A 25,255-nucleotide genomic window follows, 5' to 3' on the forward strand; every position below is an offset into this window, starting at 1 on the left:
TGGCCACCTCATGGGAAGAGCTGACTCATTGGAAAAGACTCTGATGCTGGGAGGGATTGGGGGCAGGAGGAGAAGGAGACAACAGAGGATGAGACAGCTGGACGGCATCACCAACTCGATGGACACGAGTTTGAGTGAACTCCGGGAGTTGGTGATGGACAGGGAGGCCTGGCGTGCTGCAATTCATGGGGTCACAAAGAGTCGGACACGACTGAGTGACTGAACTGACTGACTAACTGACTGTCTTCCATCCGCATTTGCGGTTCTCAGCATACAGACGTTGCTTTAATTTTATTAGATTTGTACCTAATCATTTCATGTCTTCAGCATTCTCATTTTTTCATTACCACTATTGAGAAGTACAGTAGAGTTTTTCAATAGTGATTGTGTATCCTGTGACCTTTTTAAACTCACTTATTTGCTGTAGTTACTTTTTGGTAGCTTCTTTGGAATTTGTATGTAATCAGATAAGTATTGTTTAACAGTTTTCTTTATGGAGGATTAATTTTAATTCAGTGAAGCAACCTATGTTAACATACTTTATTTCTCACAGAAGCATATTTTATTACTAGACTGATGAATTTTTAAAAATGACTTCTCAAAACAAACCTAACATATTTAGAGCCAGATGATGTCACATCAATCATGGAAAATGCATCCGGAATCCAGAGCATTTTTAATTTCCCAGTTTACTTTATTGTGTCCTCAGACCCATATGTGGTTTTTAAATAACAATGATATCCATAAATTATAGGCATGTAATAGGTATATTGAATTGCCTCTTTTAAAGATACAAGTTATTCTTGATCTTATTAATCATTCTTTTTAAAAAGTGATTTAAAATTAGTAGTTTATGCACATATTCTAAATATTACATTAGATTGAAAGCCTCTACTACTTAAATATTACATAATTTTTGCAAAAACAACTATATTGAAATCAGACACAAAATATATTCTCCTACACTTGAAAATTTGGTGGAAAAATATCAGTGTTTGTAATGTCATTTTCAGTGAATCAATGTCCTTTTTTAAAAACAATATCAGTTTGATAGTTGAGAAGTTGTTTTAAGTATTGGTATTCCCATAATTGTGTCTAAAAATCTAACTGTTGTGTCTTAAACTATGTGCATGTGCGCTGTGCATGCTGAGTCATTTCAGTCGTGTCTGACTCTCTGCGACCCCATGGACTGTAGCCCATCAGGCTCCTGTTTCCATGGAGATTGTCCAGGCAAGAATACTGGAGCAGGTTGCCATCCCCTCCTCCAGGGGATCTTTCAGAACCATGAATGGAACCCTACATTGGCAGGCGGGTTCTTTACCACTAGCGCCACCTGGGAAGCCCATCTTAAATTACAGTACCCTGAAAAATATATTTTTTTAATTGATTAATTACATTAGGGTATGTTTTGAATTTTATTTTCTGAATATATATATGGAGACAGAGCAAACACTGAGCTGTATGTCCAAACATGTTCCTAGTAGATACACACATATGTGTGTGTCCACAAGCACACTAACCCATGTCAGTAACCGTACAGGCTTTATCAGTGCATTTATGGCCAAAACACTAGCTAACCGGCCAGGTGGAGAGTACTGTATGCCATTTTTAAAGTTTTTCACAATGCATTACAAATTATTATTGGAAGAAAGAAAAGCTACACTTCTAAGTGCATGCAGATGTGAATTTTGGCTAACAGGGCTGTTTTTAATATTCATCTATGGTATTTTCTTGGCAAAGAGAACAGACGTTTGTTCCCACTGCACGAATTTAGCAGCTCAGTAGACATCCTTGGACAGTCTAAGGAAGCAGCCCTGGGTTGTGGAAAATACCTCATAAAACCTCGGTGGCTTTGAGTCTTATTTGTGACGTTGCTTTTATTATTATACATTTCCTGTTATTATTGGATGAGGAATTTTAACAGATTTTAAAATAAGATTTTAAAGATTTATAATTTAGGCCTCTAGTTCTGTTAATTGTTAAAATTCCAATATAGATTATGGTGTTTATTAGACCCAGATCACCTTATTAAATTGAAGGAAGTCTCATACATTTTAGAGACTTTCTGTGAACAAGAAAGTATTAGAACTGTCATCCTTGGCCATAACTCATGGCCCACCTAGTCCTCTGCTTGGTGTCTGACAGCTCAAAAGAGAATGAACAGGTGGTGTGGACCCCCAGAGCTTCAGCTTCCTTAGTTTGTGGGTGAATGAGTCAGTGTGTATCTATCAGGCATTTACCGTATACTTAGCTCCGTGCTGATCAGGGGGAGGAGCGTAAACCTCCCCTGCTTCCTGGGAGCTTTTGTTATAGTGGAAAGTGAAAGTGAAGTCATTTCCGATTCTTTTCGACCCCTTGGTGTAGCCTACCATGCTCCTCCATCCATGGGATTCTGCAGGCAAGAATACTGGAGTGGGTTGCCATTCCCTTCTCCAGGGGATCTTCCTGACCCAGGGATCGAACCCTAGTCTCCCGCATTGTAGGCAGACGCTTTACCATCTGAGCCACCAGGGAAGATTTTTATAGTGGTGATAGCGAGAAATACAAGCATAAGCGAACCTACCTGTACGGTGACGGTGATGGTTTAGTCGCTAAGTCCTGTCCAACTGTCTGTCTAAAACTGGGTATCTCTGCATGATAAAATTCTAGCTTAGGTACAACGCTGGAAATCTGAGGTCTGTGATAATCAGGGACTGTTTTATGGAGAAGATGGTCTTTGAATTGACACTAGATACAAATTTCTGAGGCAGTCCACTGGGACAGCAAATGGCAAGCAAAGAGCTCAGAACATATTGGGGGGTTGTCAAGCAGTGATTATGAAAACTCTACTTATTAAAAAGTTAGAAGATTACATTGTAAAGCTTTTAAAGCTTTCTATTTACACTTACTAAGAAGTTGCTAAAGTGCAGAGAATTTCCATCCGTCCATCACTCAGCTTCTCCCCAGGTCAGCACCTTACTTAGTGTGACCGTGGAAACCTGGAAATTAATGCTGGTAATGGCACTCCACTCCAGTACTCTTGCCTGGAAAATCCCATGGATGGAGGAGCCTGGAAGGCTGCTGTCCATGGGGTTGCTGAGGGTCAGACATGACTGAGCTACTTCGCTTTCACTTTTCACTTTCATGCATTGGAGAAGGAAATGGCACCCCACTCCAGTGTTCTTGCCTGGAGAATCCCAGGGACGGGGGAGCCTGGTGGGCTGCCGTCTATGGGGTCACACAGAGTCGGACACGACTGAAGTGACTTAGCAGCAGCAGCAAGATAGTTTGTGTTTGTGCTGGTTAATTCCTGCAGACCCTCTCTGCGTTTCTGCGGCCTCCCACTGGCGTCCCTCCTCTGCTGCCCCAGGGTTTAATCCAGGGTCTCCCACTGTACTCAGTTGTCAGCTCTTTCTCGCCTCCTCCAATCCATGACACATTCTCAGCCTTTCCTTATTTTTCATGCCTTGTCACTTTTGAATAGTACCAGTTATTTTGTATAATGTTTTTCACTCTGGATGTATTTTATCTTGTTTCATGAGCAGACTGAGGGCCTGTGTTTTTGGCGGGAATCCTACGGAGGTGATGTCGTGCCGTCTCCAGTGCGTGGTATCAGTGATGTCGAGACGCTGTGTCCCTGGTGACGTTAACAGCCGTCGCTCGGTCAGGTTCTCTGTTGTAAAGTCGTTTTCCCTCTGTGACGGGTAACCTGACTTGAGGATCTACTCTGAGTCTGTGTGCAGACCATGCATCTCCCCAGACTTTCTCCCACCTCTTCGTCATCCACTGGTGAATCTTGGCCTGCGTTTTTTCACTCGGCGCTCCTTTGCAGTTCTGGCTTTAATTTCACTGAAGGTGGTGGGGTTTTTTTTCCATTTTTACTTTTTCACATCGTTAGCGAGAAAATACTAAAATTCAAAGATGGCTTTTTAAATGCAAGTTTTTTTTAGAGTAAGGAATCAAATCTAGAGGGAAATACAAGGAAACAACATGAAGCTGGAGGTCAGGTTTGTGAGAAAACAATGAATGCTGGGTTTGTCTGCCTCTTTGAGGGGAAACTGAATTTGACTCTACATTTTTTAGGAACAAATGTCAAGAGAGCATCACAATTAGAACAAGATTCAATGCAAAAAAAAAAAGATTCAATGGAATACAGTTTTAAAAGTCACTTGTTCAAATTCCTGGAATTGAAATCTTCAGATAAAAATTTACTAGGGGTTCTTCGTGTAAAGGAAATCAACCCTGAATATTCATTGGAAGGACTGATGCTAAAGCTGAAGCTCCAATACTTTGGCCACCTGCTGGAAAGAGTTGACTCATTGGAAAAAACCCTGATGTTTAGAAAGATTGAGGGCAGCAGGAGAAGGAGGTAACAGGTAACAGAGGATGAGATGGTTGGATGGCATCATCAACTCGATGGACACGAGTTTGAGCAAACTCTGGTGATGGTGAAGGACAGGGAAGCCTGGCATGCCGCAGTCCGTGGGGTCACAAAGAGTCAGACACAACTGAGCGACTGACACTTTCACTATTTTTTTCCTCAGTGAAGAAGACAGCTTGTAATGTGGTTCATATCCTCAAAACATTCTCATGGAACATAACATTTCTACAGGGTATTTTCTAACGATGGCAGTGTGCCGGGCATTCTTTTGTCATCCTTGTTGTTGTTCAGTCAGTCGTGTCCAACTCTTTGTGACCCCATGGACTGCAGCACGCCAGGCTTCCCTGTCCTTCACCATCACCAGAGTTTGCTCAAACACATGTCCATTGAGTTGGTGATACCATTCAACCATCTTATCCTCTGTCGTCTCCTTCTCCCACCTTCAATCTTTCCCAGCATCAGGGTCTTTTCCAATGAGTCAGCTCTTCCCAGCAGGTGGCCAAGGTATTGGAGCTTCAGCTTCAGCATCAGTCCTTCCAATGAATATTCAGGACTGATCTCCTTTAGGATGGACTGGTTGGATCTCCTTGCAGTCCAAGGGACTCTCAAGAGTCTTCTCCAACACCACAGCTTGACAGCATCAATCTCCAAAGGCTGAACATAGAATTGCCATGCTGCTGCTGCTGCGTAGTCGCGTATGTCATTTCTGACTCTGTGTGACTGCATGGACTGCAGCCTGCCATGCTCCTCTGTCCATGGGATTCTCTAGGCAAGAGTACTAGAGTGGGTTGCCAAGCCCTCCTCCAGAGGATCTTCCCAACCCAGGGATCGAACTCAGGTCTCCTGCATTGCAAGCAGTCTTTACTACTGAGCAACCAGGGAAGCCCATAGAATTACCATAGGACCCCTCAATTCCACTCCTAAGTATATCCCAAGAGAATTGAAAACACATGTTCATGTAAAAGTGAAGTGAAGTTGCTCAGTCGTGTCCGACTCTTTGCGACCCCATGGATTGTAGCCCACCAGGCTTCTCCACCCATGGAATTTTCCAGGCATGAGTACTAGAGTGGTTTGCCATTTCCTTCTCCAGTTCATGTAAAAACCTATACACACATGTTCATAGCAACATTTATTTGCAGTAGTCACAAAGTAGAAACAACTCAATTCCCATCTAATGGTGATAAATGGACAAGTGTGGTATATCCATATAATTAGATGTTATTTAGTCATAAAAGGAATGAATTACTGATGCCTGCTACAAGGTGGATAAGCCTTGAAAATATTGTGCACATGAGAAGAGGCAGACACTAAACACCACACGTCGTATTATTCCATTTGTAAGAAATATTCAGAATAGACAAATTCACAGAGACAGAAGGTAGACTCGGGGTCTCAAGGCCTGAGAGGGGATGGAGAGTGGCAGCAGTGGTGCAGGGCCTCCTTTGGGGCAGAAAGCACTCTGCACTGGACACACGGTTGTGCAGCTTTGTGAATACAGTAAACGCTGTTGCACGGTGCACCTGAAAAGGGTGAGCAGGGTGGTGAATGAATTATATCTGTTTAAAAACGACAGTGGCTTATGGAAGCAAAGGCGACCAATAACACTGAGAAGGGAGCACGGCAAGGGCTGGGAGCAACTGTGAGGGAGGCCATCGCCTCCACACGGGGGGCTCCGGCCCTCAGTCCCAGGGTTGTCTGTGGTTCACTGGTAGTCACATCTCTCAATGCATCTTTCATTTGTCCCCGCTGCACTCTGAAAAATACATCAAAATTAAACATCTTTAAATGAAGACTTTCTATAGGAGAATCCATTTGGAAGTGTGTCAGCAGTTGGGTGCCCACATGTTTGTGAAAGACATGGTAGAAAGGTAGATAAACATGCAAAGAGTTCAAAGGCCATCATTTCCTTTGGTTTAATGTTCTGGGTTTCCCTAGTCCAACTTTCTTCTTCAGAAAGAGGCCCGAGGCTGGGATAAGCCCCCCACTTCCTCTGTGTCCTCGCCACTCGTAGCTACATCAGGACTGGAAACAAAAGTCCTGACTGTCGCTCAGCTTCCTGCTCTGCTCTTCCGGTTCCTTCCAGTGGTCCTGGGGGCTCATCTCCCCCGTGACAGCTGTTCATCTCACTGCCTGTTCCTGAGCCTCTTAGGGATCCCACCGCACCCAGAATAAAATCCACATTCCTTGACCTGAGACACCTGGATTTGGCCAAACCCTGGGTGTTTGGGTCTGATGTCAGAGTTGAGTGGAAGACAAGCAGGACAGTGGATGCAGCCAGGGACGGTGCCTACCTGGGAGAGGAGGAGAGGTGAATTACGGGGAGGGCTAGGAGCCTTGGTCCAAGCCGTAAAGGGTGTGGCGCTTCTTCTTGGTGGACATTCCTGAAGCTCTCCTGTTGGCAGCTGCAGAGTCCATGTCAAATGTAGAAAAAAAGAGAAAACATTTTTTAGGAGGTTGTGCAAAGAAAACATTTCTTTTTTTTTACTCTTTCACTTCAAAATAGAAGAGAAGCAACACTGCAGAGTTAAATACCAAATTTATTTTTGTATATATTTAAATACCAAATATATTTAAACTTTGTGAATCAAGTGGAGGGGAATAGCTTTTGAGTATATTTTGGGTTAAAACATTTGTATTATACCTTTGACCAGTCAGGGAAATTTTAAAATTTAGTTTCTGCCTGTTTTGGCTAGTAAATTATTTAGTTCACATCTTTTGATTTTTTTGTACTTAAATATTCAGAAGGCTCATGGCCGTTATAAGAGTCCACTGACGCACTTCAGAACAAAGCCCGGCTCACGGCACATGCGCATATGTTTCATTTGTTCTTTATTTGGAGTGAATTGAAAACCAATCATACAGTTCATCAAAAAAGCACTTAAAGGATTTTCATAGCTTTGGACTCTGAAGCAATTAACTATAATCTTTCCAAACAAGAGACAGTAGGAATTCTTGGAGTTTTTCCAAGTTCTGTTGTGAGATTACAGAACTAGAGATGAGTGTGTGTGACAAATGATAGGTGCTGAGCACAGCAAGATGCTGGTTTAGAATGTGAGCAAGGTAATGTGCGGACCTGAAGGAGACGTAAGAAAGGATACAACACAGGGTAACAGAAAACATGCCTCGAACCTGATTCTGCTGTGGTTCTGTCTGCACATCTGATAACCCCGCCCCCCGGGTAGGGGGGCTCTGGCGACGTGTTTCCTCACTTGCAGAGCAGGAGCTCAGACTGTGACCTGTGGTGGGTTCAGCCAGTTGGCGGCAGCACGTGGATGGTGTCTTGGATGTCCCAGCGGTAATTCACCTCGATGAAAATCTTTCATTCAAATACCTGTAAGAAGACACTGGGTGTCAAAGGTCTGAATTGAAGTGATGAAGCTATAACTTGGGTTTCTCTGGTGTCTCACTTGGTAAAGAATCCGCCTGCAATGCAGGAGACCCAGGTTCAATCCCTGAGTGGGGAAGATGCCCTGGAGAAGGAAATGGCAATTCACTCCAGTATTCTTGCCTGGAGAATTCCATGGAAGGAGCCTGGTGGGCTACAGTCTATGGGGTCGCAAAGAGTCGGACACAACTAAACAACTAAAGCGTATATAACTTGTCTTTTATAACCAAATACCCTGGAGAGGCGACGAAAAGTGGCTTCTCCTTGATTGGGTCATAGGTTGACAAATGCCTGAAGACCCACAGGGTAGGGGTAAGGTGGGTGTTCTGTTGAGAACCCCAGCGCTAGAGAACGAGTGAGACTCCAGAGACCCCTGCTTTGGAAGCCCGGCCAGACCTCGCGGCCAGGCTTCATATTCAGACACCAACTTGTCATCGCCAGGGGCTGGACAAGTGATCTGGGAGCATCCCCCACTCTTGGCCACCTTGTTCAGGAGCGTGAGACCCCCAGACCCATCATGGCCCCCACCATCAGAGCCACCATGACCCTCTGAAAAGCAGTCAAATGGATCCTGGAGATTCAGAGTTGAAAGAGACCTGAGGACCATCTGGTCTGACATTTCCAGCCCTGAATGCAGACCCGAGTTCAAAGAGAGTTTCAGAGAAACTTCAGTTCTCAAGACAGGTTTTGACTGCCTTGTATAGTGCCTGATTATCTAACCTGTTCTTTTTCTATATTGTATATGGTGCCCAATTATATAACCTATCCTTTTTGTATATAATTGAGAAGGCAATGGCACCCCACTCCAGTACTCTTGCCTGGAAAATCCCATGGACGGGGGAGCCTGGTCGGCTGCGGTCCATGGGGTTGCTGGGATTCGGATAACCAAATATAAATTTGGTTTATAGATTCCCATGTTGATGTTTCTTCATTTGCTTCAAATTAAATGAAAAAACTGAGTCGTTTTCTTTGAGAAAAGAACATTCGCATGCGACTGGTCCCTCATTGTTTTAATGAGAACAAAAGCAAAATGTTCCACAATTTTTTGCATGCAGCTACACGGCACGTTTAAGGCAGAAAAGCACCTTCATTAAACGCACACAAAAGAGGATCGTTCTGAAGTTCTTAGCGTCGGCTTGTGTAGGCTGCATTGTAAACTGACACGAAAGAGCCCCCATTATGGTTTGTGTGCTTTGGTGCCAGAAGGTTTGTTTCTTATGCTAAATTACTAAGTTCTGTCAGCTGCTGGGCTGTCATATAGAGATACAGTAAATCACATTACATTTTGTCATGGATTACACGGAGCAATAAATTTGGGAATAAAGATCAAAGTCATTCCACAATCACATCTGAGTGTAGGAGGGATGTTTAACTTGTAGAAAACTGATTTAGGTGAAGCTGTTGCAGTTCTTGTGTGCATTTAAAATGAATTTGTGGATATTTGGTTGAAAATGAATCAGGATCAAATCCCAAAATGACTTTCCATATTTGTATTTAGTTCAGGGACGTTAAATTCTAACACCTAGCTTCGTGGTTTGAATTAGATAGATAATTACATGCCAGAGTGGTGGACTCAGTGTAAATTATATTTATGTATTTTAATTGCTTCCATGAGTAAACCGTAGATTCCAGTTTATATTTGTTTGGGGTTAGCACATAATTAGTTATATACTCTAGTAGTAATATTGCCTGACTCCTTGGAACTGACCGTTTTGCTTTTTGCTGCATTTAAAACCATTAAAAGTAAGCCAGCTTAAGATCGCTAAGCAACGTTGATTATTTAGACCTTGGTGGTTATTACCTTTGTTCTGTGTTACCATAGAAACCCTTTCAGGTTATCAAAGTTGATGCTATTCATTCATTTGAAACAGCCAATCTCAACTTATTGGGTTCTTTTTACCGGAAAAAAAAAAAATCACAGTAGAAACGAGATGGAACATGGTGAGCAGAAACTGTGTGCTTTCTATAATTATGGTCCTGGTGCTTTTATTTAAGAAGGAGCCCTCAGTCACATCCTCACTTAGCCAGAACAGTGGTTCCCAAGTGCGCTGATTATCAGAAGCAACAGGAGAGCTTTTAATGCAGATTCCTAGGTCCTAAGCTCCTGGTGGTTCTGACTTCAAATAATATCTTTTTCTTTCACACTGGTATCATTTCTCCTAATCTATTCCTTCATTGTAACCCTTTTTGAGGAAGTACTTCTCAATGCTGTAGATTATTCACAGACATTTAAGCTTTGCAAAATTATTTGTCACGATTTTGGTTTCTTATTTTGTTTCCTCTTGTTATCCTTTTATTGATGTGTTTTTCTCTAGTGAAATCTAGATTTACACTAGTACAATAATAAAGCTGAGAGCTGAAGAATTGATGGTTTTGAACTGTGGTGTTGGAGAAGACTCTTGAGAGTCCCTTGGACTGCAAGGAAATCCAACCAGTCCATTCTAAAGGAGATCAGCCCTGGGATTTCTTTGGAGGGAATGATGCTGAAGCTGAAACTCCAGTACTTTGGCCACCTCATGCGAAGAGTTGACTCATTGGAAAAGACTCTGATGCTGGGAGGGATTGGGGGAAGGAGGAGAAGGGGATGACAGAGGATGAGATGGCTGGATGGCATCACTGACTCTATGGACGTGAGTCTGAGTGAACTCCGGGCGTTGGTGATGGACAGGGAGGCCTGGCCTGCTGCAATTCATAGGGTCGCAAAGAGTCGGACATGACTGAGAGACTGAACTGAACTGAATAATAAATCAGTCTGACATTAGATGTAGACAGATCACACCCAGAAACTGATACAAGGATTCAGACCTCCCCATTCCAAACGGGGTCAGGGTAACGTGTGGGTGGGATACAGATATGACGGCACACAATGCTGATTTTGGTCTGAAAGAAAAGGCCAGTTGGTGAGCGAGTGCATCGGGTGGTCCCCAGGGTAGGGGGTCAGGCTAAGATGGGCAGCTTGGTGGTGACACTGCAGAGGCCTTGCTGGGGAAAACTGAACAGTTTGAAGAACTCATCCTCTGTAATGGGGGTAGGGTGGGGGCTTCCACAGAAAGCATTCTGTTGTTCTATAGATTCTATCTTTGGGCCCAGAGAACTTCTCAGGCTTTTTCCTGCGTCCTCTGATAGCATCGTGATGCTTCATAAGCCCAAGGTGCCCACGCTGGAACCACTGTTTTAGACCATCACTGTGAAAAGCCCAAAGCAAATACAGTTTTCAGAGAATGGCCTGAGCTGTATGTTTACTACAGCTTCTATGCAAGAAATCGCAGGAGCGGAGACTGGAGAAGTTAAGCCTGCAGAGTGGCTGGGCGTTGGGATCATCCCTGCGGTTCATGTAGAACATCAGGAGGTGCATGTAGGCCAGACAGAAAAAGAAAGAGGAGAGACCAGTGAACAGGCTGGTGTAAAATCCAGGGGAGGAAAGGTAAAGATCTGGAGGTGAAAATCGGTAAGACAGTCAAGGGTGAGAGAAGAGGATTATGGGAAACTCTTGGGTTTCTGATTTGGGGGACTCAGTGATGGAGTGGTTAACAAGCTGAGGAGGAGCTGACTCAGGGAAGGTGATAATGACCGAGGTTAGCTGGGACGTTGGTTCAATGCCCATGAGACAGCTCAGAGAGGGGGCTACCTTGTGGCTGGACTGAGTCTGGATGTGGGTACAAGGGACAGAGCAGTAGAAAGAGAGAGTAGGAACTCACCCCAACAAAAAGGGGACTTAAAGCTCTAAGAATGGACTTTTAAAAAGAGGGCTTAGCTAGGGAAGAGCAGATGGCATGGGGCAGTTATCATTTAAAATCAGCAGAGACCAGTAAGCAGTTACCAGAGAGGCGCCTGAAGAATCAAAACGTGATAGTGTTGTGGATGCCAAGGGAGGCAGACAGTTTAGTAAAAGTGAGTCAGTTCAGTTCAGTCGTTCAGTCGTGTCTGACTCTCTGCAACCCCATGGACCACAGCATGCCAGGCCTCCCTGTCCGTCACCAACTCCTGGAGTTTACTCAAACTCACGTCCATCGAGTCCATCCAACCATCTCATCCTCTGTCATCCCCTCCTCCTGCCTTCAATCTTTCCCAGCATCAAGGTCTTTTCCAGTGAGTCAGTTCTTCTCATCAGGTGGCCAAAGTATTGGAGTTTCACTTCAGCATCAGTCCTTCCAGTGAATATTCAGGACTGATTTCCTTTAGGATGGACTGGTTGGATCTCCTTGCAGTCCAAGGGACTCTCAAGACTCTTCTCCAACACCACAGTTCAAAAGCATCAATTCTTCGGCGCTCAGCTTTCTTCATAGTCCAACTCTCACATCCACAGATGACTACTGGAAAAACCATAGCTTTGACTAGATGGACCTTTGTCGGCAAAGTCATGTCTCTACTTTTTAATATGCTGTCTAGGTTGGTCATAACTTTCCTTCCAAGGAGCAAGTGTCTTTTAATTTCATGGCTGCAATCACCATCTGCAGTAATTTTGGAGCCCAAAAAAATAAAGTCTGTCACTGTTTCCACTCTTTGCCCATCTATTTTCCATGAAGTGATGGGACCAGATGCCATGATCTTAGTTTTCTGAATGTTGAGTTTTAAGCCAACTTTTTCAGTCTCGTCTTTCACTTTAGTCAAGAGGCTCTTTAGTTCTTCACTTTCTGCCGTAAGGGTGGCATCATCTACATATCTGAGGTTATTGATATTTCTCCCGGCAATCTTGATTCCAGCTTGTGCTTCATCCAGCCCAGCATTTCTCATGAGGTACTCTGCATAGAAGTTAAATAAGCAGGGTGACAATATACAGCCTTGACGTACTCCTTTTCCTATTAGGAACCAGTCTGTTGTTCCATGTCCAGTTCTAACTGTTGCTTCCTGACCTGCATACAGATTTCTCAAGAGGCAGATCAGGGGTCTGGTATTCCCATCTCTTTAAGAATTTTCCAGAGTTTGTTGTAGTGCAGTAAAATCAAAATTAGATCCTTTCGGAAGACTAGAAAACACAGACTTTCTGAAAGACTAATTGGAAAAATAAGGAGAAGGCACACATACATAAGAGAGGAATTAAGGACTAGGGCTGGAGATCCAGAAGAGACTGAAAGGTACTGAGAGTTAATGAGCAGCTGTACGCCAGTAACATTGAAAATCCAATGTTCATCAGCTGGCAAGGAGACAAACAAGTGTGGTGCGTCCACACGACGGAACACTGTGTGCCTGGCGCACGCCACGACAAAAGCGCGCTAAGACAAACAGGCCAGACACAGCAGGCCTCTGTGGTGAGACCCCACTTACACGCCGTGTCCTGGGTGGGAAAATCCAAAGACAGAAAGAAATCAGTGCTTGCCAGTGGCTTCGGGGGAGGATATGACCGTGAGTGGGTGTTGGGGTTTCTTTCTGAGGTGATGGAAGTGTCCTGGAACTTAGCGGTGGTGATCAAGATACAGCTGTATGAATACACTAAGAAACACTGACTTGTGCAGATTAAAGTGTGAACTTCATGAAATGTGAAGTAATTATATCTTATTAAAGCTGTTGAAGCTGAAACTCCAATACTTTGGCCACCAGATGCGAAGAACTGACTCATTTGAAAAGACCCTGATGCTGGGAAAGATTGAGGGCGGGAGGAGAATGGGACGACAGGAGATGAAATGGTTGGATGGCATCACCGACTGAATGGACATGGGTTTGGGTGGACTCCGGGAGTTGGTGATGGACAGGGAGGCCTGGCGTGCTGCAGTTCGTGGGGTCGCAAAGAGTCGGACACGACTGAGCAACTGAACTGAAACCTATTATTAAAAATAGGAGATTGACAGCCCTGAGTGTGGTTGAAAGTATGGAACAAAAGAGTGCGTACACTGTGGTGAGAATACAAAATGTCGGTGGCATCATCCTGTAGAGATGAACATTTGAGTTATGAACTGTCAGTTCAGCTAGTGAGCATGTGCCCCAGAAAATCATAAGTACACACCAGAAGACGTGCACTGGACTGTCCACACCAGCACAGCTCATGGAGAAGGAAACTGGAAAAGTTCAAGTGCCCCTTAACAGATGAATTAGAATAGACTAAAGCCGTGAAAATGAAGGAAACACAGCTGCAAATGAAACATCGAGAATGAACCTTGGGAACAATGTTGTGTGAGAAACCGTGTGTTTCGGGAAATTACGTAGAGCGTGGTTGTTTGTATAAAGGTAAAAAAATAGTAAAGCTAAGTGATAAGTTGGAGGTACTTACACAGGTAATATTTTCTAAGTCAGGCAGTAGATAATATCCAAGAGCTGCTGATTCTCAGGAGCGAGGAGACACAGTGGGCTGGGAGGATGTGCTGGTGTCTGCAGTGCGGGATGTTAAGTTGTATGGTCATTTCAGGAGGGTTCTTTATCATGTTTCATAAACACACAAAATATTTTGCCCTATATGTGTCCATTATTATAAATGTTGACAAATAAAAGTCATTAGCAATATCAAAAGCCGCAGAGTGCCCCAGACTTGGGGACAATTCAGAAAGAAAATTGCTTCCTTAGTAAAGAATCAGAGGCAAGTAGTTATTTTTATGGACTTGAAGTGGAATAATGAGGAAGAGTGAGGAGAGTTGGCTCAGTGGTAAAGAAGCCGCCTGCCAATGCGGGAGACATAGGTTCGATCCCTGGTCTGGGGAGATCCCCTGGAGGAGGGCATGGCAGCCCACTCCAGTATTCTTGCCTGGAGAATCCCATGGACGGAGGAGCCTGGTGGGCTACAGTCCCTGGGGTCTCAAAGTGTCACACACACCTGAGCACGCTTGCACACATACTAGGAGAGTTGCCCACAAAAGCCTGATTTGGGAAGCTGCTCTTCTCGTACCTGGCACTGCCAGCCTGTAAGCTCAGCGGTCGCCCAGCTCTATCTTGTTTCCACTTCCTCCATTGGAGAACGCAGCCTGCCTCAGCCTTCAGCACCCCTCAGCCACTCACCCTGAGTCCTCAGTCTGCCGGCTTCTCCTCCTGCTCAGTCTTCCTTCCCCTGCGGTTTTCCTGCTCCTCCCTGAAGAGCTGGTCTTGGTCCTCCTTGCAGGGCCGACTCACCGCCCTCTGCTCACTCACTGTCCTGAACGTCCACCACACCTGCACGGCTAAACCTCAGTCCAGTTTCATCTCTGTTGTCCACTTCATGTGCACATTATAAAATCATGGCCAGGGAAGGTAGGTGACTTGCCTGTGCTCACACCGCCCACGTTGGTTTAACGTCAAAGCCGGTGCTGTTCACCAGCATGTCCCACCGTGCACCGTTTGGCAGCTGTGGGCCTCGTCAGTCAGAGCAGCTGCGCTGATGAAGAAGACCTCTGTGTGCAGACCAAACGGGAGCCTTAGCACCATCCTCCTTGTTGCCAAACGTTTCGGATGTTATTTTCAGTGAATTGGTGCTGTCAGTCTCTCAATACTGGCAACCCTGGAAAACTGCATGAAACTACACACGCACTAAGCATTTGTAATAATGAAGATCTGTCACCCTGCTTATTTAACTTCTATGCAGAGTACATCATGAGAAACGCTGGGCTGGAAGAAGCACAAGCTGGAATCAAGATTGCCGGGAGGAGTATCAATAACCTCAGATATGCAGATGACACCACCCTTATGGCAGAAAGTGAAGAGGAACTCAAAAGCCTCTTGATGAAGGTGAAAGAGGAGAGTGAAAAAGTTGGCTTAAAACTCAACATTCAGAAAACTAAGATCATGGCATCTGGTCCCATCACTTCATGGCAAATAGATGGGGAAACAGTGGAAACAGTGTCAGACTTTATTTTTTGGGGCTCCAAAATCACTGCAGATGGTGACTGCAGCCATGAGATTAAAAGACGCTTACTCCTTGGAAGGAAAGTTATGACCAACCTAGATAGCATATTCAAAAGCAGAGACATTACTTTGCCAACAAAGTTCCATCTAGTCAAGGCTATGGTTTTTCCAGTGGTCATGTATGGATGTGAGAGTTGGACTGTGAAGAAAGCTGAGTGCCAAAGAATTGATGCTTTTGAACTGTGGTGTTGGAGAAGCGTCTTGAGAGTCCCTTGGACTGCAAGGAGATCCAACCAGTCCATCCTAAAGGAAATCAGCCCTGAATATTCACTGGAAGGACTGATGCTGAAGTGAAACTCCAATACTTTGGCCACCTCATGTGAAGAGTTGACTCATTGAAAAAGACTCTGATGCTGGGAGGGATTGGGGGCAGGAGGAGAAGGGGACGACAGAGGATGAGATGGCTGGATGGCATCACTGACTCGATGGACGTGAGTCTGAGTGAACTCCGGGAGCTGGTGATGGACAGGAAGGCCTGGCGTGCTGCAATTCATGGGGTTGCAAAGAGTCGGACACGACTGAGCAACTGAACTGAACTGAACTGAACGACTAAATCTCAAGACTGCCTTCTCAGCACTTTTCTGAACTTCCAAATTACCTGTGAAAGGGACTAGAGCATTTGTTAAGTGTTGAGACTACTGCTTTATGTTGAACTTTCTGCAAACCTAATGTAGGAACTTCCTGTAAATACATTATTTTATAAATTCCCTACTAATATTCATTACTTTATACAAGTGAGGCAAAAAGTAGAAAATTTTCTGAAATAGGTAAAACATTAATGGGATCTATAAGTATGCCAAGTCAGGACATCTAACTCCTAGATTCAAAGCTTATTTGAAATAATTGATTGCTTGACCAATATCTCAATTAGAATCATTTTAACATGTTTTGATGTCTGAAGTCACATATTTGAAATAGATCTTCTCCCCGCTTCCTGAAAGTGCCATGCCAATGACTGTGCCACTCACATATAGATCTACTAAGTATATTTAAAATGTATATTATGCATGCTGAAATTTGTTAAATACACTAGTCATTTTCTTTAACTTTTGTCAAATCATACAACATTAGATTTTGGCATAAAGCATAACAGCAAAAACATAAAAATATTATAGAAGGTAGAGAATCTTAAAAAAATTAATTGGCCCCATTTACATTTGGTCTTTGATGATAAATTCTTTTTTGCACATCAGAGAATAGCTGCTTCTTCCCTGGAGCAAAATAAAGGTTTTTTTTCTCCTTCATTCTCTCAAAGTTTATATTTCTGCCCAAGTATTAAATGCATTTCAGTTTCTGTGGGCTGTGCTTCAGAGAACTTCTCTGAGGGTGAGCTTTTGAAATATGATTAGGTCTTAATTCTTTAACTATTTTCATAAGCTTTTTTCACAGTTTGCATTCTTATTCAGTAATGGGAAGAAAACTCATGTAAATCTTATATGATCGTTTATGGGTGTTAGCCATGTAAGCATGTTTGTTGCAATGGTGAGAAAATCAGTCTCTTGAATTACAGGGAGGGCAGAAAGCCAGCTGCCCCCCATTATTCTTTAGGTTGTCCATCACAGACCTGAAGACCAATCATTTTAGTCCACAGTATCGACCACAGTTATCAAATCTGTGTAGAGAATGCATCCAGTATTCATTTGCATATTCAGAAATGGGGCAAGTTCAGGAATATGGGCATTTTTTCTGAGAATGGATCCATCAGTAGTTACTGAGGATAGTCAGTGGTGATATTGATAATGACATCACAGCCCTTTTCCAAAACTGTCTAGTTTCTTCCTTCTTTAATAGAGAATATAGCTCCTTACCAAAAAAATAGGCATTGACAAAAACCAAAACACTTGGGGCTCCTACTTACTAGATTAAGGTTCTGGGTAAAGCAACAATATAAAATGACTTAAATGAATTTTCTAGAAATGAATCAAAATTGAAGAATCACTAAGTGTGACATTTGCTGATGTTTTGCAGTTTAGACCGGTTTGCCGTTTTCTCAAGTCAGAATTTGCGCTTAATGATGGAAAGGAAGGAGGAGCCTTTAATTAAAGTACCCTTCCTTGTAATGATCGTCTCAAACTGAGAACTTAACTGGGACTCCAAGGAAGATTCAGATGTTCTAGGGCAACAGCAGGACTGGATCTCATTAATAGCAACTCCGTACGGAGACAGGTGGTGATTAGACTCATTGTGGTGATCATTTCATAACGTATGCAAACAGCAGGGCATTCTTCAGGACACCGGAAACTAACAATAAATGTCAACTCTATTTCAATTTAAAAAAGAAAATCATCCTGTGATCTTGTGCTGCTGGATAGGGAACTCTACTCAGTACTCTGTAATAACCTATAGAGAAAAAGAATCTGAAAAAAGTGGATATATGTATATATAGCTAAGTATTAATAGTGTACACACCTTTGCTACATACCTGAAACTAACATGCCACTGTAAATCAACTATAGACCAATATAAAATAAAATGTTTAAAGTTAAAAAAATATTTTCAGTTTAAAAGCTTACAAAAAAATCATCTTATGTTAAAATTTATCATTGGCCACTCCCTAATAAAGATGAGCTGGAAATTCTAGGGAAAAAATTACAGGGGAAACAATGATTTCAGAAATACCCTGGTACATGCCGATATATGTTGTTGTTTAATCAGTGAGTCGTGTCCAACTTTTTGCAACCCCATGAACTATGGTCCTCCAGGCCCCTCTGTCCATGGAATTCTCCAGGCAAGAATACTGGAGTGGGCTGCTGTGCCCTCCTCCGGGGGATCTTCCGACCCAGGGATCAAACCTGTGTCTTCTGCATTGCAGGCGGATTCTTTACCGTTGAGCCACTAGGGAAGCACTTCCTCTGCTGTCTGTCAAAGATGTGACCAATTTCCAAGATCTTAATTGAAGCTATCTGCATTTCATCTTCAGTTTTGAAGGATACTTTCACTAAGTATGCAATTCTAGATTGACAAATTTTTTGCGTTCAGCACTTTAAAGATTCATTATGTTATCTTTTGACTAGTATAGTTTCAGATGAAAAATCCTTACTCTTTTTACTGTATCCTTTTTCTGGATGTTTTTGGATTTTACCTTTATTTCAATTCTTGCGATTTGATTATGGTATATCTGATTTGATTTTCATTGTCTTTTTTATTGTTCTGGTTCATTGATCTTCTTCAACTTGTGGGTTTATAGTTTTCTTCACATTGGAAATTTCCCCACAATTATGTCTTTAAATATTTTCCCAAACCTTCTCCTCCTGGTAAACAGTTTCGCATATGTTAGTTGTTGTGACATGGTCTCAGCGGGTCATTAAGTTCAGTCTTTTGTCTCTCTGATGGTCATTTGGATTTAAGATGCCTTTTCTTCATATTCAGTGATCTTCTGTAGTGCCAAACCTGTTATCCCACCAGTGAACTTTCCTTTCAGAGAATACATTCCTGTGCTCCAGGCTGTTCAGTCCTTTTTTAGTTCTGTTTCTCTCTTCACTGTGTTCAAGTTTTTGTTTAAATACGTGGGTCTGTTTTTAATTAGTATTTTAAAATCTTTGTCTACTAATTCCTCCATCTCTGTCACTTCTGGGTCCGAGTCTGTTGCCTGACTTCTCTCCTGCACACTTATTCCTGCTCCTCCTTCTGTCTGCTTATCTTTGATCCTTCAATCCAGTATCTGCCTCCTGGACAAAGGCAGGGCGAGTGCTGGGCTTCTCTTGCCAGTTTCCCACCCTTCCCAGGGGCACGGACCTGTGCTTCCTGCTCCCACATCACATCTGACAGCAGTGCTTCCTGCATCTCTTCCAGTTTCCTGGCTGTTTACACAGCAGGCTATGTACAGCCCCAGGTACTCTATCCCCGCCAAATGTAAAGTGTGAATTTTATTTATGCTTTCAAACTTACACCTTTATTTTGAGGTACAACACAGAGATTTTTCAAGTTGGAAAGTTCTATAAATATATTAAATACAAGTATTTGTTATGAATTCTCTGAATATTGCTGTTGGCAGAGCAGTACACAGTTACATATTAACATCTGGCACCAGCAGCCATAACCACACTCACAGTGTTTGATGAAGCATCAGGTGGATTCCTGCAAAGCTTATGAATAGAAAACACTGCACAGTAAACCGAGCTTTATGCTGCATTTCAAGATTCTGGGAAGCATCTTTCTCTTTAAACCTAAAAGCAAATATATTATTCAAAGATGTATGTTATTATATTTTTAAAGAAACTTCTCTATATAAGATCTGGGCTTGCCTCGAATATGAGTATTCTAGATGAGTCTCCTAATTTTCATCTCCCCAGGTCACGTTCTTGGAAATCATGAATGCCTGGACTTTCACCACTAATGACAGGAAATGAGAAAAAAAAAAGGGGGGGGGGGAGGGGGTGGAGAATGAAGGACTCTTTTGGAATTAAGACAAAATACCCTGCAGAAAAAAGGTAGCAATTAAGATGATTAACCATCAACACTTCTGTGAAAGTTATCTGGTGCTCCTTTCCAGAAGGGTCTGGAACCCAAGAGTTTGATGGGAATCACAGAGAAAGTGGATGAACACATTAGACTCTCGAGCAGAGAAGAGTGAGCCGAGGAAGCAGCCAGGAGGAGCAGAGGGAGCTGAGCCCCAGGGGCAGGAGGCCAGGCCATGGGGGCCAGGAGGTCGAAGGACAGCAGCGAAAGCAAAACCGCTTTCTCGTTTCAGGACTCTCCTCTCATCTGTTATTCTGTGTCTGTTCAGGCCATGCTGCAGATGATTGTTGGAAAATCGTGTTTCTAAATAGTAACCATGGCCATAAAAATAAGATTAAAATAACTAACCCTAACCTAATTTTATGTATGGAAATAAAATGGACAGTCAGTACATCCTGAGAATAAAATTATTCTGAAGTGTTTTGGAGGCAGCTTGCATCGTAACTGAGCTGTAGAATTTCAACAGTGCTAAACTAGAGCTTTTTAGACTTACTTAAGAGGAGTTCCAGAGAAGGCAATGGCACCCCACTCCAGTACTCTTGCCTGGAAAATCCCATGGACGGAGGAGCCTGGTAGGCTGCAGTCCATGGGGTCACTAAGAGTCAGACACGACTGAGCGACTTCACTTTCACTTTCCACTTTCATGCATTGGAGGAAATGGCAGCCCACTCCAGTGTTCTTGCCTGGAGAATCCCAGGGACAGGGGAGCCTGGTGGGCTGCCGTCTATGGGGTTGCGCAGAGTCGGACACAACTGAAGCGACTTAGCAGCAGCAGCAAGAGGAGTTCAGAAATCCAGGTAGCTGTGATTTAGGCTCAAACAGTAAAGGCCTTGGAGGGGGATATGTTCATGTTCATTTTATTTCTTCAGTTGGTCTCATTATTCCCCAGAGTATTGATTCTGCTCCCTGTGGCTCTGGCAAGTCCTGGAGGTGTTCATGTCTCACCAGCTGGCCTCATTTTAAAGCCAGCATTGTCGATTGTGAGTGGCCAGAATGCTTCCTGGATCCCGGGGCTCAGACTGACCCTCTGCCTCTTCTCTGCCTGGTTTCCCCGGTGACTGCTGACACCTGCCTGCACACCTGGGCTCTCCGAAAAGCCTCCTCTGCCGGCCCTGCAGAGGTCCCCGTGAACCTCTCCTTCTGCACCCCGAACCGGGGATGACGGGCCTCACCGCCCACCCCGTCCTTTACTCAAGGACATGGCTCCGCTAAAGCTTAGCCCCCCAGTTCCGCCCCCTCCACAGTCAGGCCTCTCCGTCTTCCTACACACAGCTGTGCTGTCCTCCTACGAAAAACAAATGAGCAACTGCCCTTTCTTTCCACACTTGCCCTGCAACCTCCAGCCCATCTCTCCGTTGTTCGGCAGCAGAGTCTGGACCCCTCGCCCCAGCTCCTGCCATCCCCTCATCTCCTGGGCTCCACGGGGCACTGGGCCCACTCAGCTCACATCTGGACCACCAGTCCCCCTCATGCCCACCTTGACACTCTGGAAGTATTGATGAAAGCATCTTTAAATTAAAAAGTACTGGCTGAGACAGATGCACCTTGTGAGTTTCTCCACGGCCTGGGTTTCCTCCAGAGTGGTTTATCAGTCACGGAGCCGCAGGGACTCTGAGTCCCTGGGAGAGCAGCTGCAGTCAGGCCCGGCCCCTCTTGGGGCTCCAGGTGGGAGGGCCTCGAGGGAGCTGGGGAGCTTGTCATGAAGCACAGGGCTGCGTAGTCAGCTTGGGTCCTGTAACAGACCCACATGGGCACCTTGTCAGGAGCAGAAACGTCCCCCCAGCGGCTGGGGGGCGTGAGTCCGAGGTGGGTGCCGGCAGGACCCCCCTCCCGCCCCACCCCTACACACGCGCCTTCTCACTGTGACTGCGCGACTGCGTGCGGAGCTGGCGGGGCCTCTTCTTACCGGCAGATCCTGGCTCCAGAGCCCCACCCTGCAACCCAGTGACCCCCAAACGATGCTGTATGTGTGTGTGTCTGTCTGTCTGTCTCAGCCTGTCTGACTCTGTGTGACCCCACGGACTGTGGCCCGCCAGGCTCCTCTGTCCATGGGATTCTCCAGGCCAGAATACTGGAGTGAGTTGCCATGCCCTCCTCTAAGGGATCTTCCCGACCCAGGGATCGAACCTGTGTCTCCTGCATTGCAGGCGGATTCTTTACCATCTGAGCCTCACTCCAAACACCACCACTTGGAGATGGTTTGTTCCCTGGAGAGGTGGAATGAGAGAGGAGACCCAGGGCTAAAATTAAAATGGAATTGTACAAGAATCCATATCCTGAACATCTAGACGCCCTTCTGAAAACCTTGGTCACCAGGTGTGCGCCTCCAGGCGGTAAACCCGAGGGCACAGCGCTGGGCAGTCAGACGATGGCTGGGAGAGCCCGGGAGCCAGCGCGCAGCCATCCCCAGGCCTGCCGGTTCTAGAGGGCCACGCTTTAAATAAGAATGAATGCCAAAGGTCACCCAAAATGCAAAGCAATTTCTAAGGTGAAAAACAGACCAAAACGGGCAGGCTCAGCAAGGAAATAGAGGGAACTAAGAAAAAACAGAGATGCTCTAGAGAGCAGAGCATGTGTGTGTGCTTGGACACACAGACGTGTCCGGGTATATATGAAATTAACCCCCGGGGAGCAGTGGGACCCTGAGAGGCCCTGGGCCAGCGCTCCAGCCTGTGCGGGGCCTGCTCCCCTGTGGGTCGGTCCCGGCTCCCTCACGCCCTGTGAGTGCTGCTGCGGCGGGTTACTGAACCTCGCTGCACCTCAGCTTCCTCAGCCCTTATCAAAGGGCGCATGATGGTGCTGTTCAGAGCAACAACAGAGCTCTTGGAAATATAAATTGCATGGCAGAATTTTTTTTAAATCCACAGTTGAGAAATCTGTACAAAATATTAATATCAAAAAGACAGGGTAATAGAAAATAGAAACGATGAGAAAAAGAGACGATAAACCTGAGAGGTGTAGTCCTCAGAGCTGAAAGGCAGGCGGTCGGAGAGAGGAGACAGAGGGAGGGAGGGTTGGGGAAAAAGGAGACAGTCATGACCAAAACCTGTTCTAGAATGAGGGCCACAAGCCCAGTCCGACAGGGCCAGTGTGCTGCCTGCACAGTGCGTGGGAGGGGAGGCCGGAGGCTTCACCACGACGTCCCCCCGGCTCGGAGGATAAAATGGAGATGCAAGGCTCCCAGAGACAGCAAAGCAGCTCACACACAGGCCCGGAGCTTGAGTGCAAAGGAGAGAACGCAGCTCTCGGGGTGTGGGCTGGTTCTGGGAAGGCCACCCCACTTCCCGGGCACAAGCACGGTGCGATTTAGGTGCACTTGTCACTCCAGGGAAGGAGGGCAGGAGGGGCTCAGATCTCAGCTCAGCGCCTCTGGGCCTCCCCTCCACCTCGGTCAGGAGCGTCTAGTTCTTTTATCTCTAAACTAAGGGAAAGGGCATTAAATTTACCTCCCCTCCTCCTCGCCACCCCTCTCCCCTGGTTTCCTCTTCCTGCTCTTTCCTGTCTCTCCCCCTGCACCTCTGAGCCGGCACACTTCTGCTGGATCTATTTCTGTCTCTCCTTCTCCCTTTCTCTTTCCACAGAAGTCTGTGTTTGCCTAATAATTGGCAGGAGAGATCTTTTTTTTTCTGTTTTGCTTTTTAAGTGATGAATAGTTGGCATTAGATCAAAGGCAAGGCCTGTGGTTTTCTGGCTGCCCCAGAAGGGCGTTGCGGCTGGCGGCCGGCCCAGCGCCTGGTGACGGGCGTGTGCAGAGACGCCACGCTGACAGGTCACTGTGTGTGTTCGTGTGTGTGCTCCTGTCCGTGTGTTTTTCAGGCCAACAGCAGGCTGAAGCAGATTGAGAAGGAATACACCCAGAAGCTGGCCAAGTCTTCTCAGGTAAGAACGTTAAACAAAACAGAGCAAAACCAAAGCAAACAAGAAAGAAACCTCAGCATAAAGGGGTTTGTACTTCACAGCTCAACGCACTTCTTTTCAGTCTTTTTATGGATGAGTACCATGTTTTGATAAGTATGTGTATAGCTAAAATAGGTTTTTAATATTTCAGTCTCAATTTTTAAAAATCAGGCAAATCGAACCATTTGAACCAACACACACAGCCAAGTTGTGGCACCTGTGTGCTCAGGTGTTGTAAAACCAGCCTGTGCACTTGGACAAGCCCCGGCCGAACCACGTTTCACAAGGGCAGGAGATACACGCCTGCACTTGTGATAGAAACGCTCGTGATGCCATCTAGCTCTTCTGCAGTGTTCCATGTTTCTTCACCTAAATGCTGATTTCAAACTGTAGTGCCAGAGAAGACTCGTGAGAGTCCCTTGGACAGCATGGAGATCAAACCAGTCAGTCCTAAAAGAAACCAGTCCTCAATATTGATTGAAAGGACTGATGCTGAAGCTCTAATATTTTGGTCTTCTGAAGTGAAGAACTGACTCATTGGAAAAGACCCTGATGCTGGGAAAGACTGAGGGCAGGAGGAGAAGAGGGTGTCAGAGGATGAGATGGTTGAATGGCATCACTGACTCAATGGACACTTGCTGTACTTAGTCACTCAGTTGTGTCCAGCTCTTGGCAAGCCCATGGACTGTAGCCCACCAGGCCCCCTCTGTCCATGGGATTCTCCAGGCAAGAATACTGGAGTGGGTTGCCATGCCCTCCTCCAGGAGATCTTCCCAATCCAAGGATCAAACCCAGGTCTCCCACATTGCATGCAGATTCTTTACTGTGTGAGCTACCAGGGAAGCCCCTCAATGGACATGAATTTGGACAATTTGATCCCTCCTGGTGAGGGACCAGGAGGCCTTCTGTGCTGCAGTCCATGGGCTTGTGAAGAGTCAGACACAACTGAGTGGCTGAACAGCAACAGCAAAAGGCTGGTTAACAAGATTCAAAATGGCAAGTTCACCAAGTTAAATTAGCAGCTCCACTGTTGACTCCTTTTGGGGGGAAGAAAATTTACAAGCCCGCGCCTCAGCAAACGCTCCTTGCTGTGTGTTGTTACTGCAGTAGTTTTAGTAGAAGGTTTTCTGCACAAGTTGTTATAAAGATCTCCTTTGGTATCACCCAGGAGATTCCAAGCATTCCTTAGCTGTGTGAGTCATTCTGGAATAAACAAATGCTGATTTTCATCTTACTGATGGCGAGATTAAGCCATTTCATTTTATAGACATCATATCTAATGACTTTTTAAATCAGCTTTTCTTAGTATTTTCGCCATGAGTACAGTGAGATGTGGCGGTCAGCTGAAATGT

At 44.9% G+C, this 25,255-nt stretch overlaps 1 protein-coding gene across 44 annotated transcripts in view; it reads left to right on the plus strand.

Moving 5' to 3' along the window:
* CEP112 (centrosomal protein 112) overlaps window positions 1–25,255 on the plus strand; it is a 315,095-nt gene that overhangs the window by 220,492 nt on the left and 69,348 nt on the right. For 39 of the 44 annotated variants that reach the window (XR_015146986.1, XR_015146978.1, XR_015146980.1 and 36 more), the window contains one exon: window positions 23,823–23,885. The exons of the other annotated variants lie outside the window; for them this stretch is intronic. Coding sequence is in view for 34 of the 39 variants with exons in the window: in XM_086355752.1 (XP_086211878.1) it covers window positions 23,823–23,885 (63 nt within the window). In the remaining 5 variants the exon portion in view is untranslated. The remainder of the gene's footprint in view (window positions 1–23,822; window positions 23,886–25,255) is intronic. 44 annotated transcript variants of the gene reach the window in all.

This window comes from Bos grunniens, chromosome 19, assembly GCF_055505025.1.
Source record: "Bos grunniens cultivar Pamir isolate PY7600 chromosome 19, Bosgru_T2T1.0, whole genome shotgun sequence".
Taxonomy (NCBI): Eukaryota; Metazoa; Chordata; class Mammalia; order Artiodactyla; family Bovidae; genus Bos; species Bos grunniens.